Below are 16,648 nucleotides of genomic sequence, written 5' to 3'. Positions count from 1 at the left end.
CGTTAGGTATATTGGGTTACTCTCTTTATCAGGAAAATCGAGAGCTGATTGGAAGGGGGCCTGGTGTATTGTGACAAGACCATTATACCAAGTACCATCCCCAAAGGACTTAAGATGTATATCTGAGCTGCTGTACTGTCTCTGATTATCTACATCCCCACAATTTACTAAGCTACATGCATCAGGTCTATTACTTGTGGATTATCAGACTCAGGAACCGTTAATAACACATATGAAAATAATGTTTGACAAAATCCCAATATTAAGAGAGCTTATATCATAACCCTAAGCATCCCCAGCATTCTAAAAATCATGTTGAAGCAGCAAAAGACTTAATATACAATCCCATAGAAATAATCCCGCACTCACATCCCCACTGTATAATCGGTTACTCAAAGTCTCTTTAGCCTGAGTTTCAGTGGTTCTTGCTTTGATTTGGCTGTCCAGACTTCTTCCTCAACTGGAGATTCTACTGGCCCTTTGATCAGAATGTAGTGAGTCCAACCTTTTTCTGCCGTTCTTATCACTGTTTCAGGGGTCAAAAGAGCCTGATACGGCCCTTCCCAGTCTGGTTGCAATTTAGTCTCTGTCCATGATTTTACTAAGACCCAATCTCCCAGTCGAATCAGATGAACAGCGGGGCAGAGTCTGTGCCAATAAACCCTGTTTCCTGAGGAAAGACAAAGAGGAGGACAAGCCCAGTATATAATACTTTAAGAGCAAATCTTTAGTTTCTGGGATTGGCAGTGGCCTGGGACAGTAGATATTAGGGAATAAACCACTGCTTCTTGTGGATTCAGAGCTGCTTCTTTAGTTACCTCATAGGCCAGTAATGTAGCTTTCCATTCTTTAATTAACAATGAATTAATGCAGTCATGTTTTAAATTAACCATGAATCAATATGGCAGGTTACTGAGAATGTGTGAAGGGATCCTGCCAATTAATATTGATTCAGGCGAGCACAATTGATTTATTATAAATATTAATTATTAATTATATATATATAAAAATCATTATCTGTAATTCAGGGTGGAAACGCAACAAATGACCAAAACATTTTTAAAACTGTAATTGCGCAGTTCTGTTTGTGTACCAGTCACTTGTGACTTCTCATTCTGTTTCTGTAATTGTTTTGCTTGAGCACATTCATTTTTAAGAACCTCAACAGATTTCATAGCACCATTTGCAGTTAACTCAATCCCAATTTGGTGGCAGTATTTTGTCATGAGCGCAAAACTGATTCTTCGTGTCTCTCATCACAAAACTGTCACCATAATCCAAGTAACTCTTTCTTTCTCACTGCCTTGGGCTTAAGTTTAAGGATGACCTTGCTGCCCCTGTATCGACTAGGAAAACTATGTCCTCTTTATAAAGTCCCACCTTTAAATTTATCAAGGGTTTCTGGTGGGTCCCCAGGGGCATTAACTCCTGACACTCCTATTATGAACCTATTATGAAAAAACGGTACTGTCTTTACTTCCTTTTTCAAACCTGGACACTCTTTCTTAAAGTGACCCTTCCTTTCACAGGAATAACATCCTGCCTGTGGGGATTTCCACTTTGATCCTTGTTCCTGTCCACCAGACCCCTTAACATCTCCTCCCTGACCATTCCGGTTTCTTTCTCCTTTAGTTTTGTCCTTTTCTTCATTATCTCATCAACTGTGGCTTATCATTATTTTTGCCTTTTGTTTCTACTTCTCATGTTACGTTGCCAGATCAATTGCTGACCCGATTTAACCAACTGAACAGCCTTAGGGCCACCTAATGGCCGTTCTTCATCACCCAATGTTTTATTTAGACCTTGAGAATTTTTTTTTAAGAAATATTGCAATATTTCTTGCTCCCCATAACTTCAAATACCAATTCATCAATTTATGCTTGTCTAACTTTAAAGCCTGTTCCTAACTTGTAAATATATATATATTATAAATGCATTTATTCAGTATTTAAAATGTACATACAGTTCCCAACTTTGAAATCCACTATAATTACCCAGTTTTAGTCCCTTAATTTAAATCCAAAATTAGTTTTCTTAAGTAGTCCTGACCAATCATTGCTCAATTACAATCGTGAAATAATCGGAACTGCCTTAAAAGGATTTGTCTATTCAAGTTAAAAACAAAACTTGTAATGCATGAACAATGGCCGAATCCAAGGTCACAGATATTAACCATAGGATTTTTTTTACTGCAATCTAATGTTGAACTGAAACTTCAACTGTCCTCCATAAATCGCTTTTATGTAAGGATAAAAGAGATTAGTTAGAAACTGATAGTAAGGCAGTCATGCCCTGTAAAAAGAACTGGAGTTATCATTTTATTTCATAATCACTATAGAATCCTTAACCTTAAAAGAAATCATGTTAAGTTTCCATAATAAAAATCAGGTTCAAAACAGTCCTGGAACTCAAGCTCCAGGGAATAAAGCACAAACATTCAATCACCAACAAACAATTGTGCATTCAAACCAAATCACAAAGGGTTAAACTTTCTACCAGCTGTACAGCTCTTTTCGTTCTTTCTCACACACCATTTCTCACAGACACTTTCTGACCTTCCCGCAACAACACCTCTGGGTACTCCTCGCTTCAGCCCTTTATCTTTTGAATATGTTTCTGGATGTCTGGCCATGATTTAGTTACAAAGTGTACCCTCAGTAGCTCTTCAGCAACTAGCCCTTCTGACTTGAAGCATAATCTGATTCCTCCTGACTGTAAGGCTGTTTTTCATTGACATATAAATTCAAATATTTATAAACCCAATCTTCGTCCGACCTGTACTTTGGCCAGAAGACAGCGGGATGAAGAATGGATTCCTTAGTCCATACAAAGCAACAATATTTAATCATCTTTTTCCTATCATTTTCCCTTGTACAAGTATTATTTTTCCAATTCTATAACATCCTGCCCAACGGAATTTTTGGAGGTATGTTGTAAGGGACCCCGCCTCCATTTTCATTACCGTTTTATTCTTTTGTTCCCCTGGAGCCTTTTTCCTTATCCACGGCACAGCCCATATTGAGTTCCTTCGTTAGTCCCTTATTAACTACTAAAACTCAATCCTGGCCACCAAGGCAGTACTTAAAAGTCAATTTTCTTACCTTGGTCTGTGCACAGAGTTGCCTGGCCCCTTTTTGCCGTATTTCCTATCAGCCGTATATCCTATCAACCTTCTTTCACTGTCTGATTCAGATGTCTCTCTTGTGGGATTCATACCAGTTGCCCAAGGGAGCGGACCAAACTGGGACACGAGACCGCTCCTCAATCGGGAATGGGACGCGTCTTCCCAGTGTCCAGGGCCAGCCACCCCGCCGGCGATGGAAGAATATCCCGGATGGCCCCCAATTGTGAGAAACGAAGCTCACTCACTTCAATAATTTCAGTCCGAGACAAGATCTAAATCAGTAGTGTCATTTATTTCACTCTTGCAAGAGGGTGTGGTGTTCACTGTCCATAAGGCAGGGACACACACACACTGAATTCAACTAGTACACAACATTGACGTAATTTGGTTCCTATTCTTTCATCCCATTGCTCCTCCCCTGTTTACATCTCCCACCTCTCTAAGACCGGCGCCCATTACTCTTGTTTATCTCTTGCTTTATCTGGCCTCGTCTGTGACAAGATGCTTATTTCTGGCCTCACAAGGCCATTTGACCACATCCTGCTGTGGTTCATTGTTAGGTATATCCTTCTTCACTACCATCTATTTCCTTCACTTGTTATGATCTTATGACCTCATGACTTCTTGATTGTGGTTTGTTCTTGTTTTTGCAGAAGCGGGAAACAGATGCTTATAACTACTGTTTGTACAGGCATATCTAGCTTAACTTCTCCCCTCACAGCACCTCATCTATTTGTCTGTAACATCTACCATTGTTCGCAGGCACATTTCGTTCTTGCATGCACATTTTAGCTAATACAAAAACAATTATGTATTTCCTTCACATAGTTTTCATTCTTGTTGACTCAGCTCTTGGCTGAAACAATTATACACTGGTATGAGTACATTTACCTTGCATAAGTAATTATGATTGCAGAAGTAACACTACTTTCCCTATATCCCACAATGGACTATGCAAAAATTGCAGGCTTATTAAATTATTGTGCATTTTCCCTGTGGAGGAAAAGGACATAATATCAACCAAGCTAAAATCAACCAAGAGGAGAATGCAGTGGGTTTGGTAAGAGAAAGCAAAAATTGAGGTAGAAAATAATGGGACACAGGATAGGCAAGTTGTCAGGATCTGAAAATTTTTAGTCCTGAGGAGTGAAAGAAATGGGTATACGAATTGCAGATGCATCAGCCATTATTTGGTCAAGCTTTATGGATCCAGGAATTGTTATTTTATTAGAATTCGCAAGTTTGTACAAATCTCTCCTCATATCTAATAACCTCCAAAAAAGGCAACATCCTGGTAAATAATTTTGATATCCTCTCCAAAGCCTCCACATCCTTCTGATGGTTTGGTGATCAGAATCAGTATTCTAAATATGGCCTAATATTTTATGTTCTCTTTTAACATTAACGACTTTCCTGTACTGTAATTGCTGTGACCATAAAATCAAAAAGCAATGATAATCGGTTTACATTTTGCAAAATTTCAGGGATGTATTTTGCTACTTAAAATTGAAAAACATACATTAGGAAAGGACGAAGTACTTTATTTACCTGATTTGGAGACACTGGTGTTGGGCTGGGGTGTACAAAGTTAAACATCACACAACACCAGGTTATAGTCCAACAGGTTTATTTGGAAGCACTAGCTGCTTTTTCATCAGATGGTTGTGGAGAGTAAGATTGTAAGACACAGAATTTATAGCAAAAGTTTACAGTGTGATGTAACTGAAATTATATATTAAAAAGACCTGGATTGTTTGTTAAATCTACCATCTTTTAGAATGACCATGTTGGTTTCAGTTCTTTCATATGTAAATCGCAAAACACGTTTTTTAAAAAGTTACATTCTCAAGTGAACTTTAACAATTGGTGTCATGTCGACCCAGATAATGTATTGAAGGTGTGAGTTTCCCTGTAAGGCTGTCTGTGCTACAATGGTCAGACTGATTCTAATCTAAAAAACGGATTTACGGAATTTTACATGGATTGATGCAGTTTTTGTACATGTTGCATAGATTGGAGCAGGAAGTTGAGGGGATATTTTCAGATCTCTAGTTAAACCACCAGCAGTTGTCGGTCCTCTAGAACTATGATGACTTTGCCTTAAGTAATGGGAAATGGATTGCGTTATACACAAGTTGAAGTCATTCACTTGAGTTCTGAGAAGGACAATTAGCACTGTTTCCTTAATAGTGACATACATGGGGTGGTGGAGGTGAAAAGGGATTTGGGTGTTCATGTATACAAATCATTAAAACTTCATTAACAGATACAAACGAGCAATCAAAAAAAAATGATGGACTGTTGGTCTATATTTCAAGTGAATCAGAATCTCAATATACTCAAGTGAGGAACTAATTCCTCAGTTGTCAAGAGCCTTGCTAGTATCCATCTGAAGTAATCGGGTGAAATTTGTCCATGGAAGGGGAAACAATGTAGACTTATCTGATAAAAATAAATTGGATAGTAAAATGGGCTGATGATTTACTCGGAGCTCACTTCACCCTACTGGTGTTGACTAACTTTAGTCCCTGGAATTCTGCTTTGGACTCTCCACTTCCAGAAGAACAAAAACAGGCCTTCAAGAGTGTACTGCACAAATTAACAAGGATGATACCGGGTCAAAAGGCTAACTTCTGAGAAAAGCTCACTTAAATGGTTATAGTCTAATTCTGATAAAGTCCTTTTTAAGATGGAAAAAAGAGATTTAATGCAAAATTTGAAAGAGTTGTCTACAATTCCTTGTGTTAGAGAATGCAGCAATTTTCTCTAAAACAGGAAAAGTTCAGTTTAAAACAAAGATACATTGTCATATGAAATGTACTGATGCAAGTTTTTTAAAAATTAAACAAACTGCCACCAAATACAATCACTGCTGCTTAATGTTTCTTCCTTTATGGTTTAGGCTGTCACACTGTTAACTGAACTGACACGAGAAAACTTCAGGAACACAAAGCTGAAGCATTGCCTGATACCTGCACTAGGAGAACTCCTGTACCTTGTGGCTAACCAGGTAGGAGACACCTAGGAAATGAAAATTTGTAGGAATTCATTGTGCATCCTTAATACTGCAACCAATTTTTTTCTGCAATCAATTATCATTGACATCAGCTATGCGATAAATTAATATTGATTGTGGAAAAGAATGAGAAAAGGAGACTGGGTGCAATGAATTGTGATAAATACATCATCTTAAGGAATAATTTTCCATTACAAATGAAATATGATGATTCCATGCAAAGAGTCTGCATTGTAATTGTGTCAGAAATTCACTTTATATTCTAGTATAATCAGAGGCTCTGTAATGGGCTGGATCCTCCACTGGCAGTGATCAAAAACAGGGCCATAAATTTCAGACTGTTAAGGATCATGTGATTTGATTACTTCCACCTTTAAGCAACAAGCAAAGTTTGAACCTGCGTTAAGTGAAGGGCGAGTGACATTGGCAGCAATACTCTCTGTGATAACAAATCTAAGACTCAGAAAGATGGTGTGACTAAATGTTCTTGTGCAACATTAATTAAATTACTTTCAAAATGTTCATCAATCAGAATGTCACTGATGGCTTAAAATATTTGTGTCAAACAATCAAATATATCGTGAACTATGATCACAGGCAAACCTCCCGACACTTGTTGTTGCTTTGAGTTTGCTCCGTTACCCACTTTCTCTTAATTTCTCTTCATCTCTTAATTGCTCTTAATTAAAGTTTAATTGAAACACCCATCAGCCATATTTAAATGGAGGAGTGGACTCGAATGGCCTTGCTTCCAGTCCTATGTCTTATCGTCTTATGGTCTAATTTTGTTTACCTGCCTTTCTTCCATTCTTGCCCTTACTGAGAAAAATCTGTTAATCTTAGCTTTGAGAGATTCAGTTGACCTACTGTTAACTTTTTGTGTTTTGCATTCTGGACTTCCACTACACTGGATGATGTTCTTGTTCAAGAAGTATTACGTTGATGGGAGGCATATTAATTGAACCACACATCTCTTGGTATTTTCCAAACCTATATTCTGAAATCATTGTACACATGTGTTTTAACGGAACAGAAATCGCAGAAATCTGACTGGACACTACTGTAATGAGGTCTACAAACAAACATGTTGGGACTGATTACTAGACATGTTGTGTTGTTAAAATTTCTCAGTTCTTTCTTCTTGACACCACTGTAGCCACAAATCCTTATAATAAATGAGCTCATTATATTTTGCTGAGGTACAGGTTGGATTTACCAGAGAGTTTACAATTTCTGAACTTTTGTAAGACTTTAATAAGAATTTATTTTCCCCAGGATATTATGTGAAATGTGAATGATATTGTTTTACTTGCCACCGTGTCAGGGCCTCTTTAACTTTGAATTTAGTCCAAGTTACAACACATAGAAGCTCCTGCACGGTCTGATTCATCCGGGGGCAGAGATCCTGGAATCACCTCTTTCCTGCCTTTTCCCGAGTTGGCTTGTCCTGACACATATCCAGGTCCTGGTCTAAGATACAGGGAGAATTCCATTCTTGCTCAAGAGATTGTGCAGTTTTTCTTAACAATCTCAAAATTGCTATCACCATAAAGGCAAGTACTGCTAGTAATTCAGGGTAGTGAGTCCAAAATCTAAGAACTTGATGCATCTTCTCTGGTCAAATATACTCTATCCTACATTGCCAACAAAGCAATGAGTGTTCTGTGAAGTGTTGTGCTCACTACACATGTAACTGGAATTAGAGTAGTTGTCACATATATATAGGGAATGAACTAAACCATACTTATGAACCTTAGCATATGATTTGGGAATTGGAGTAAAACCAGAATCTCTTGTGGTTTTGGTTTCCAGGAGATGATAATGTTGTTCTGCATGCAGAACATGATGGAAGTTGCATTCAGTGTTTCCCAGCAGTCAAATTGACTAAACAGGAAAGAATGGGAATAAATCCAAATGCGAAAAATGTCACTGGGCCATATCCAAAATTACACTAACTAATGTGTGTGCTATAAAAAAAGGGGATATCACAAAATTGTACAACTTCCAAAATAAACCAGCTAGCCACACCAGAGATCCTCAAGATCATGGTAGTCCTACTGTGATCGCCAAATCTGAACGATGAAGGCAATGCTCATTCTTTGTGGTACCTCAACATTTTATTGTACAGCAATAATCTAGTCCAAGTTTATTTTAATGGAAATACAATTAGAAGGTGAAGGCTTCACCCTGGGAAGCCTTATCATCTCCTGGAAACCAAAACCACAAGAGATTCTTGTTTTGCTCCAATTTCAAAATACGCTAAGGTTCATAAATATGGTTAATTCATTCCCTACATTATGTGACAATTACTCTTGTATCAATACCCTTAATTCCAGTTACATGTCTAGTGAGCGCAACGCTTCATAGAACACTCATTACTTTGTTGGTAATGTGGGATAGAGTATATCTGACCAGAGAAGGTGCATCAAGTTCTTAGTTTTTGGACTCACTGCCCTGAATTACTAGCAGTATTTGCCTTTATGGTGATAGCAATTTTGAGATTGTGCAGTTTTTTAAACAATTTCTTGATCAAGAATGGAGTTCTCCCTGAATCTTAGACCAGGACCTGGATATGTGTCAGGACAAGCCAAATTGGGAAAAGGCAGGAAAGAGGTGATTCCAAGATCTCTGTCCCCAGATGAACCAGACCTTGAAGGATAGTCATATATGTGAAGTACAGTTCTCTGTGGCATTTGTCCTTGCAACAACCCTGGCTATATACCATTGACCCGAGAGGGGAGTGTCTTGGGGTGTGACAAATTGAGAACCTTCCTTTGAATGTAAAATAGGATTGAAGTTTTATATTACGTTTTGTATTTAGGGGAAAAAAATCTTTTTTTTTCATTGCATTTTTTTCTGTTGGCTAATTTCATTTATACTGACATTTCCATGGTTACTTCAATCACTTCATTACAGGAGGAAAAAAGCCTGCAAGCAAGAGACCGCTGGGCCATCCCCTCTATTGCCTACACTGTGCTAATGAGATGCATTCGGGAAGGGGTAAGACTGTTTCTTGCCTCCAGAGAAATGAGCAATTGTAACAGCATTTTACTTCAGACATTGCAAGCACGTTCTGGGTTTATATTTATACATCTGCAGTTTATGCATATCATTTCTTAAATTGAAACTGCACAGGGAAAGTTTCAGTTGCCATGTCCCAGTGGCGCCTGTTGTTTTTGTCTGAAAATGTCAAGCTTTGATAAAATAAATGCACAGATGTTGTTTTCAAAATTCCTCGTTAGGAGTACAGTGATTCCCACAGGGTTGTGACTTTATTAAAAGAATGGGAAATTATTCTGAAAGCAAAAGCACTTATCAAAGATGTTTGCTCAACTAACTTATTGGTAATGCATATAAATATTTAGAATAGTTCAGTTGTTCTGTGCTAAATTGGGTGTGTACCTAGTCACAACTTGATTGCAATAAAAATTGTCAGCTTTTATTTATGCTCAAACTTTTGGTTCCTATCTTGCAACAAACTGCCAATCATTCGCATACCAGCTATTCTGTGTCTCAGTGAATTGCAGCTGGATTCCAAATGTAAATTGCGAAATGATTCAGCCCAATTTCATTGCATTTTAAAGGAGCAAAATATATATTCATGGTTTCAGTCCTAGTTCAGCTTCTCAGTTCATTTCACTCGGCAATTTTGCAGTATATAATTTTGGCATGTTGGCTTTTGTTTATAAATTTGGAAACACGTTTTCTGGGTTTGGAGCTGGGGTGCAGGTAGGGAGGAAGAAACATCCTCACTAAGTTTCATTGAAGCTTCTTTCCCTGTGTTAATTAAGCAGTAACTGCTCTGGGTCCTGGTGCTTCTACAGGCAGGGGAAACATTAATCCCAAAGGGACTGTGATAACAAATCTCTGGTGGCTGCAAATTGAATTAGTGCGACAGTCTTATTAAGCTTATATACAGCAGTGAAACAAACTTTGACCTTTATTCACCAGCAGTGATAAGTAGCCATCATTACTATGCATTCAGATGCCTCATCTCAGGGTCTTCTGATAATATCAAGAGGTGCTATGCACCCTAAGGTGGAAAAGAAACAATATGCAGTGGAGCTGTAATTATAGCCAAACAACATGTATGAATATATTTGAATATTAATAAACACTCCCACAAGTATCTTAATTTTAATTAAATATTTCTGTATAATTAATGATTGCCTATTTTTCGATTAAACCTGGCAGCTGATTTCTGATGGGTAGTTTTGTTTGAAAGTAGGGAATAGTTTCCAGTCACCAGTTATAGGTTCTCTTAATTTAATCTGATTTCAGTTGCATTTTATGCTGTCCAAAGACCCATTTAGTTTATGATGGTGGTCTCACCACCTTATTTAATGATCAGAACACTAATATGATACACTGACAAATTAATGCAATGATGGTCATATGTAGATGAGGCACAGCAAAAACAAAGCAGGTTTCTGTCCAAGTGAACCCTTTAGCAACTTGACTGAGGCTGCAATTATTGCTGTGTTGGTGCAAATGCATCAACTGCTTCAAGATGGATAGTGCAGGAAGCTTATTGTGATGGGAACTCAATGAAAAAATGGGCAACAGTTCACTTTTCCTGTCTTTATGGTGCTGCAAAACCTGCTTAACGAAATATTCATGTGCAATAAAACCCATTATGCGTTCACATTGATTTGATATTACTAAATTTATAAAGTGCTGGAGGGAGTAAGTCCTACAAATTAGATTGAAGAAGCATAAACTGTTTGTGTTGAAGGAAATATTTAAATTGTATCCAATCTGGAATAAGAAAGATGAAAGATTTATTAATCGTGTAGCTCCTATTATCTTCTGAACATTGCAAATTACTTCATATCCAAGAAATTAATTTTGAAAGAGAAAGTACTGGAGAAACTCAGCAGATCTGGCAGTATCTGTGGAGAGAGAAATAGAATTCATGTTTCTCGTTTGATATGACGACTTTGATATTCCTCTGAAAAAGAGTCATCTTGAAGTCAGTGTTAACTTTGTTTCTGTATCCAAAGATGCTGCCAGATCTGCTGAGAATTAACAGCACTTTCAAGATTTATTTCAGATCTCCAACATCACAGTATTTTGTCTTTATTGCTACTTTTGAAGCTCTTAAAAATACTTCCATGGGATCTGGATGTCACAGCAAGACCAGCATTTGATGCTTTCCTGTTGCCTTTGAAATGAGTGGCTTGCTCAGTTAATCACAAGCATTTAATCCCTGACGAAGGGGCAGAGCTCTGAAAGCTTGTGATTTCAAATAAAACTGTTGAACTATAACCTGGTGTCATGTGACTTCTAACTTTGTCCACTCCAGTGCAACACTGGCATCTCCACACCATGGCTACCATTGACATCAGTTATTACTGAAACACTCGGAGTTGCTGCTTAATGAGCCTACATCAAGATCAGCTGAGTGATTGCGGAAAGAAGTTTAATAATCATAGTTTACAACCTTCAATCATGTCCTAAATTGGAAACTTTAAAGAGAATAGCCATGGGCGAAAGCTGCATGGAAACCTGTCTCCATGTTATGAGTACTTGTGTATCCTAGATAATCAATAAAAGCTGAAGAGTGAACACGAATTGTGTGGGTTAATACGAGATTGACCCATCTCCTATGGAGACATGCTGAGTGATTTTGAAGTGGAGAACACAGAAGCAGTTGATGGCTGCAATAATTTTAATGTCCACCTATGTAACCCATGAGAAGCCAGATTTATTTTGTTATTTGGGCCTTATTGCATGGAAGTGATTAGTTGCCAGTTTACTGACAGACAACACACAGTCTGAGAGCTAGTCAAATCTCTAGTCTCATTGACAGAACTGAGCTAGCATAATGCAATTGAAGGAATGAATTAGACTGGCCCCTGGAAGAATGGGTGACAAATAGGAGTACTAACATTTGGGAATCTTCTAATCAAAACATCGAAAGGACTATTATGCTAATTCTGTTGCTGAAATAAAATGCCCACCACATCATTATTTTCACTTTATTAGCATGGGATCCAGTGATTTTTATTTTTCTCGGTACATTGCTGTGCTGTCTCTGCAGGAAGATGCCATTGGAATCCTATAAATGTCACAAGCCCAGAATTTACTTAATAAAGCCATGGAGTGCAAGTCATCCATAGACAGACCCGCTTGACAATGGTAGCAGGCTAGACTCAGGTAAAATGATAGTGGAAAGTGCAGTGATTGTAATGAGGTCAGTTAAGTGGACCTCATAGAATGAGATCCCTGATTTGGGGCTGTTAATCTGGTCCAATCAGAGAGCCCTGGCTGACAGATATAAACAGGAATGTCAGACGGTCTATTCACTCTCCGAGCTGGATCTGAGCAAACTGGATCAGTGTAAAGGACTGCCCATGTGCAAATAAGGGATGACTTGGTGATTAGATACCGGCCTCTGTGGAGTTATTTCGGTATGTTTCAGTGACGACGAGACTGGGATTAAAGATGCAACCATGGACAAGTGCAGACTAGTTGAAGCTGAACTGGACCTCAAACAGACACTACTATTGGCTTTATCATTGAAAAATGTGGCAACTGCAACATATAATTGCAGGGTATTGAAGTGAACACCCTCACCAGTCTGACATGAGCGTGGGGAGCACCATTTTCATGAAGATAATTGTAGAGCCCCACTCAGGACATAGGACTCGAGGTCAGTCCACAGGAAAACCTCAAAACAAAGCCAAGGCATGGTCAAGTGGTTAAAATTTTCTTCAGGAGTCAGGCTGGCAAATCATTGTAGTTTCTGCCAGTATGCTGACTCTAGACAGTGAAGAAGTCCCACTATACCTAAATGGAGTAAGAGAACTCAAGCTGGTATCCAGGAAAGTGAATGCCATGGAAAGTTCACCTACATATGGGTTGGAACAGTTAAATTACTTAGCAACATCCAAATCAGAACTAATCAAAATAAACATCTGGTTAAGTGGTTACCTGGTACTACTGGAGGTCGATAACCGGTGTGAGCATTTCAGCGATTGCAGAACCAGCCTAACAAAATTCACTCTAGACTCCAGCCCTTAATTTTATGCAAGCCTTCGGCTGGACTGAGAATCTATGTCAGGGGACCTTTACAAGTTAAAGCTACAACTTTGGTTCTGGTCTCTTATGAAGAGCAGCTGGTTCAGTTACCACTGATTGTAGTAAAAGGCTCGGGTCCAAGCTTGATGGGGTGAAATTGATTGAGAAAGACTTACATAGATTGGTTCAACATTTTTTGCTTAGAAAATGGCCTGAGTGAAGTCCTAGTTAAAAAGCTGGAAGTTTTTCAGGAAGGTCTAGGGACTATCAAAGGAGCCAAGGAAATTGACCAGGAAGCAATTCCATGATTTTACAAGCCCATCCAGTACCATTTGCCTTACAGACAAAAGTAAGGGCAAAAATCAGAAGGCTGGAAAGTGAAGGAATCATCAAACCAGTCTAGTTTATGGAATGGGCAGGACTGTTCATTCAGATTGTGATGCTCCACAGTTTGATTTGCCTTTTTGGGAATTTAAAATAAACAGTAAATAGTTTTTCACAGCTGGATAAATATCTAGTTCTTCGCATTGAGGATTTATATACAAAGCTGGTAGTATGCTGATTTCACAAAGCTGGACTTAAGCCGTGCGTATTTCCAATTATGATTAGATGAAGGTTCTAAGAAGTATGGGACACTTTTACCCATAAGGGTTTGTGCCTATATATGAGACTGCCATTTAGGGTGTTGTCAGCATGTGCAACTTTTTAGCAGACCATGGAGAACATTTTACAAGGTCTACCCTTGTATCCAGATGATGCTAATAACAGGGAAGACCAATAAAACGCAGTTAAAGAACTTGGATATTGTCCTTAGACATTTCTCCCAGGCAGGTAATCACCTTAGATGGGAAAACTGTGTGGTCCAGGCTCCGCAGTTGACCTACTTTGGCTATAGAGTCGATAAGACTGGGTTACACCAATTGGAGAGTGATTAGAAGTGCCCCAGCTCCCACATCTGTACCAGAACTTAGGTCTTTCCTGGGCTGGTGAACTGTTATGGAAAGTTCATACATAACCTGGCATCCATCCTCGCACCTTTTGCTTTAGGTCTTGAAAAAGGTCAGCCTTGGAAATGGTCACAGAGCCGAGCCATAGCTTTCTGGGAAGTGAAGAAACAACTATTATCCTCAGGTGTTGGCACACTATGATCCCAAGTGGGATCTGGTATTGGCTTGTGATGCCTCCTCGTGCGGCATCGGGTAGTATTAGCTCATAGCTGGCTCAGTGGTGAGGAATGTTCAATAGCATATGCATTAAGAACTTTGGCTAATGCAGAGTATAAATAGCCCAGGTTGAAAAGGAAGTTTTGGTGATCATATTTGGAGTGAGGAAGTTCCACCAATACCTTTATGGATGTAATTTTGTATTAATAATGGACCACAAACCCCCACTAGGTCTACTTAAAGAGGACAAGGCAGCGTCACCCATAGCTTCAGGCCGAATTCAGCGGTGGGCTGCAAAACTAATTGTCTATAATTACAAGTTGGAATGCTGTCCATGAGGCCAAGTAGCAAATGCACCTGCCACTAGGAGATACATCACCAATGGTATGTCACTGGAAGAGACTGTAATGGTTTTAAATGGTGACAGTGTCAGGCTTTGGATATAAAAAAATCCAGTCCTGGCAAAACTGAAACAGCTGGTTATGATGGGAAATACCAAAGGGTTTTCATAACCAGAATTAAAATCTTTTTTGGATCCAGAGAGACTGGATCACTGAAGAGACAACACATGGGGAGCAAGAGTGATTATCCTGAGATAAGGCCAGATACTGGCTGATATCCACTAGGGTCATCCAGGGGTTTCCAAAATGAAGGTGTTGGCATGACATTATGATTAGTGGCCAGTGGGGCTAGTGCCCAGATTGCCAACAAGGACAAAAATTACTGCCTGCAGCTCCTTCATATTTGTGGAAATTGCCAGGTAAGCCCTGGGTTCAGTTACATGTCAACTGTGCAGGTACTTTCATGAGTTCAATGTTCTCTGTCATTATGGATACCCACTCATCGTGGCTAGTCGTGCACAGAATTGATTCATCAAACACAGAATGGCGATAGAAAGACTGCCTGCATCTTTTACAATACATGGGCTCCTGGAAGCATTGGTCACTGATAATGGGCCATCACTTACCAGCAGGGAATTTGAGCATTTCCTAAATTCATATTGTCAGGACAGCTCCATACAATCTATCATCCAATGGTCTGACAAAAGCAGCCCGAACTTTGAAAGCAGGCTTAAAGAAGTAAACCAACATCTTCACTAGACACCAAACAGTCTCAGTTCCGATTTGATTACAGCACCAACCCTCATACAACTACAGGGATAGCTCCAGCAGAATTCCTGATGGGGAGAAGGCTCCACACCATGTTAAATCTGATCTTCCTGGACCTGGAATGTAGGGTGAAATGGCATCAGGGCGCCAATACTGGACTCAAGATTCAGCTAAGCAAGAGAGACAGTTTTCTTCAGGTGATGATATTTGGTGTAGGAACCAGGGAATGGTTCTGCATGGGTAAGAGGCATGGTCAATGCAAGGTCAGGCTCAGTGAATAATAAAGTTTGGATAGGTGCGAATGTCCTGAACAAGGATGTGGACCATCTGAAAGCTGCGAACACTCAAATGGTACAGGAGAAAAACGTGCCTGGCTCCTCGACAGCCTTCTAACAGTTCTGGAACTTATGGGTTCTCTCTCCCCATCAAGCATTGAAGGTCCCTCGGAATTTGAGATGAACACAGAAGATGTCACCGCTCAATGCCTTTGCCACCTGAAGAAGAGAATAAATTTAGTCCAAGACACTCTGGGTGCAAGAGGCAAGGTACTGTGCATTACATGCCACCCTTCTCAGAGGCAGAGTTGGAGAAACCTGACTCAGTGCTAAAACTCCCCAAGTGGAGTTCCAAAATAAAAAAGACTGGCCTATGTCCTTGGACCTGGGTGGGGCAGGGGAATGTAGTGGAAGTAGTGATTGTAATGATTGTAATGATGCCAGCCAAGTAGACCTCATCGAATATGAGTTTCCTGATTGGGGCTGTTAATCTGGTCCAGTTAGGGAGTCCTGGATGACAGATGTAAACAGGAATGTCAGAGGTTCTATTCATTCAGTGTTGGCTCTGAGGAAGCTGGATCAGTGTCAGGGACTTTTCACATGTAAGTAAAGGATGACTCGGTGATGGGATACTGGCCTCTGAGTACTTATGTCAGCAAGTTTTTAAAAATTTTGGCCTGGCTACAATCCTGCTGAAAAATGGGCCAGAAGACAAACCATAATTATTACCACAGTATGATGGGTAAGGTTCAGATTTATAATTAATTGTTAAAAAATAATTATTGAATACTAATCGGTTCTAAATGTAATAGATGCAAATAAAATTAGTGAGTCCATGAAAGAAAGGTAAATTATACCAGTGATAAAATACTTAAGTATATACATATAGAGTGTTTAAGCCAAGCATTTAATGGAACAGGATTCCACAGAAGCAAATA

The 16,648-nt window shown here is 39.2% G+C and overlaps 1 protein-coding gene across 5 annotated transcripts in view; it reads left to right on the top strand.

Annotated features, from left to right (window-relative positions):
* Positions 1-16,648, top strand: part of ulk4 (unc-51 like kinase 4) — a 495,283-nt gene that overhangs the window by 134,854 nt on the left and 343,781 nt on the right. For all 5 annotated transcript variants that reach the window (XM_072560398.1, XM_072560394.1, XM_072560397.1 and 2 more), the window contains 2 exons: positions 6,027-6,134; positions 9,057-9,140. In XM_072560398.1, coding sequence (XP_072416499.1) covers positions 6,027-6,134; positions 9,057-9,140 — 192 coding nt within the window. The remainder of the gene's footprint in view (positions 1-6,026; positions 6,135-9,056; positions 9,141-16,648) is intronic.

Source organism: Chiloscyllium punctatum, chromosome 41 (genome assembly GCF_047496795.1).
Source record: "Chiloscyllium punctatum isolate Juve2018m chromosome 41, sChiPun1.3, whole genome shotgun sequence".
In the NCBI taxonomy this organism is placed as follows: Eukaryota; Metazoa; Chordata; class Chondrichthyes; order Orectolobiformes; family Hemiscylliidae; genus Chiloscyllium; species Chiloscyllium punctatum.
The sequence above is the reverse complement of the archived record's forward strand: the minus strand, read 5'-3'. Positions and strand labels throughout refer to the sequence as shown.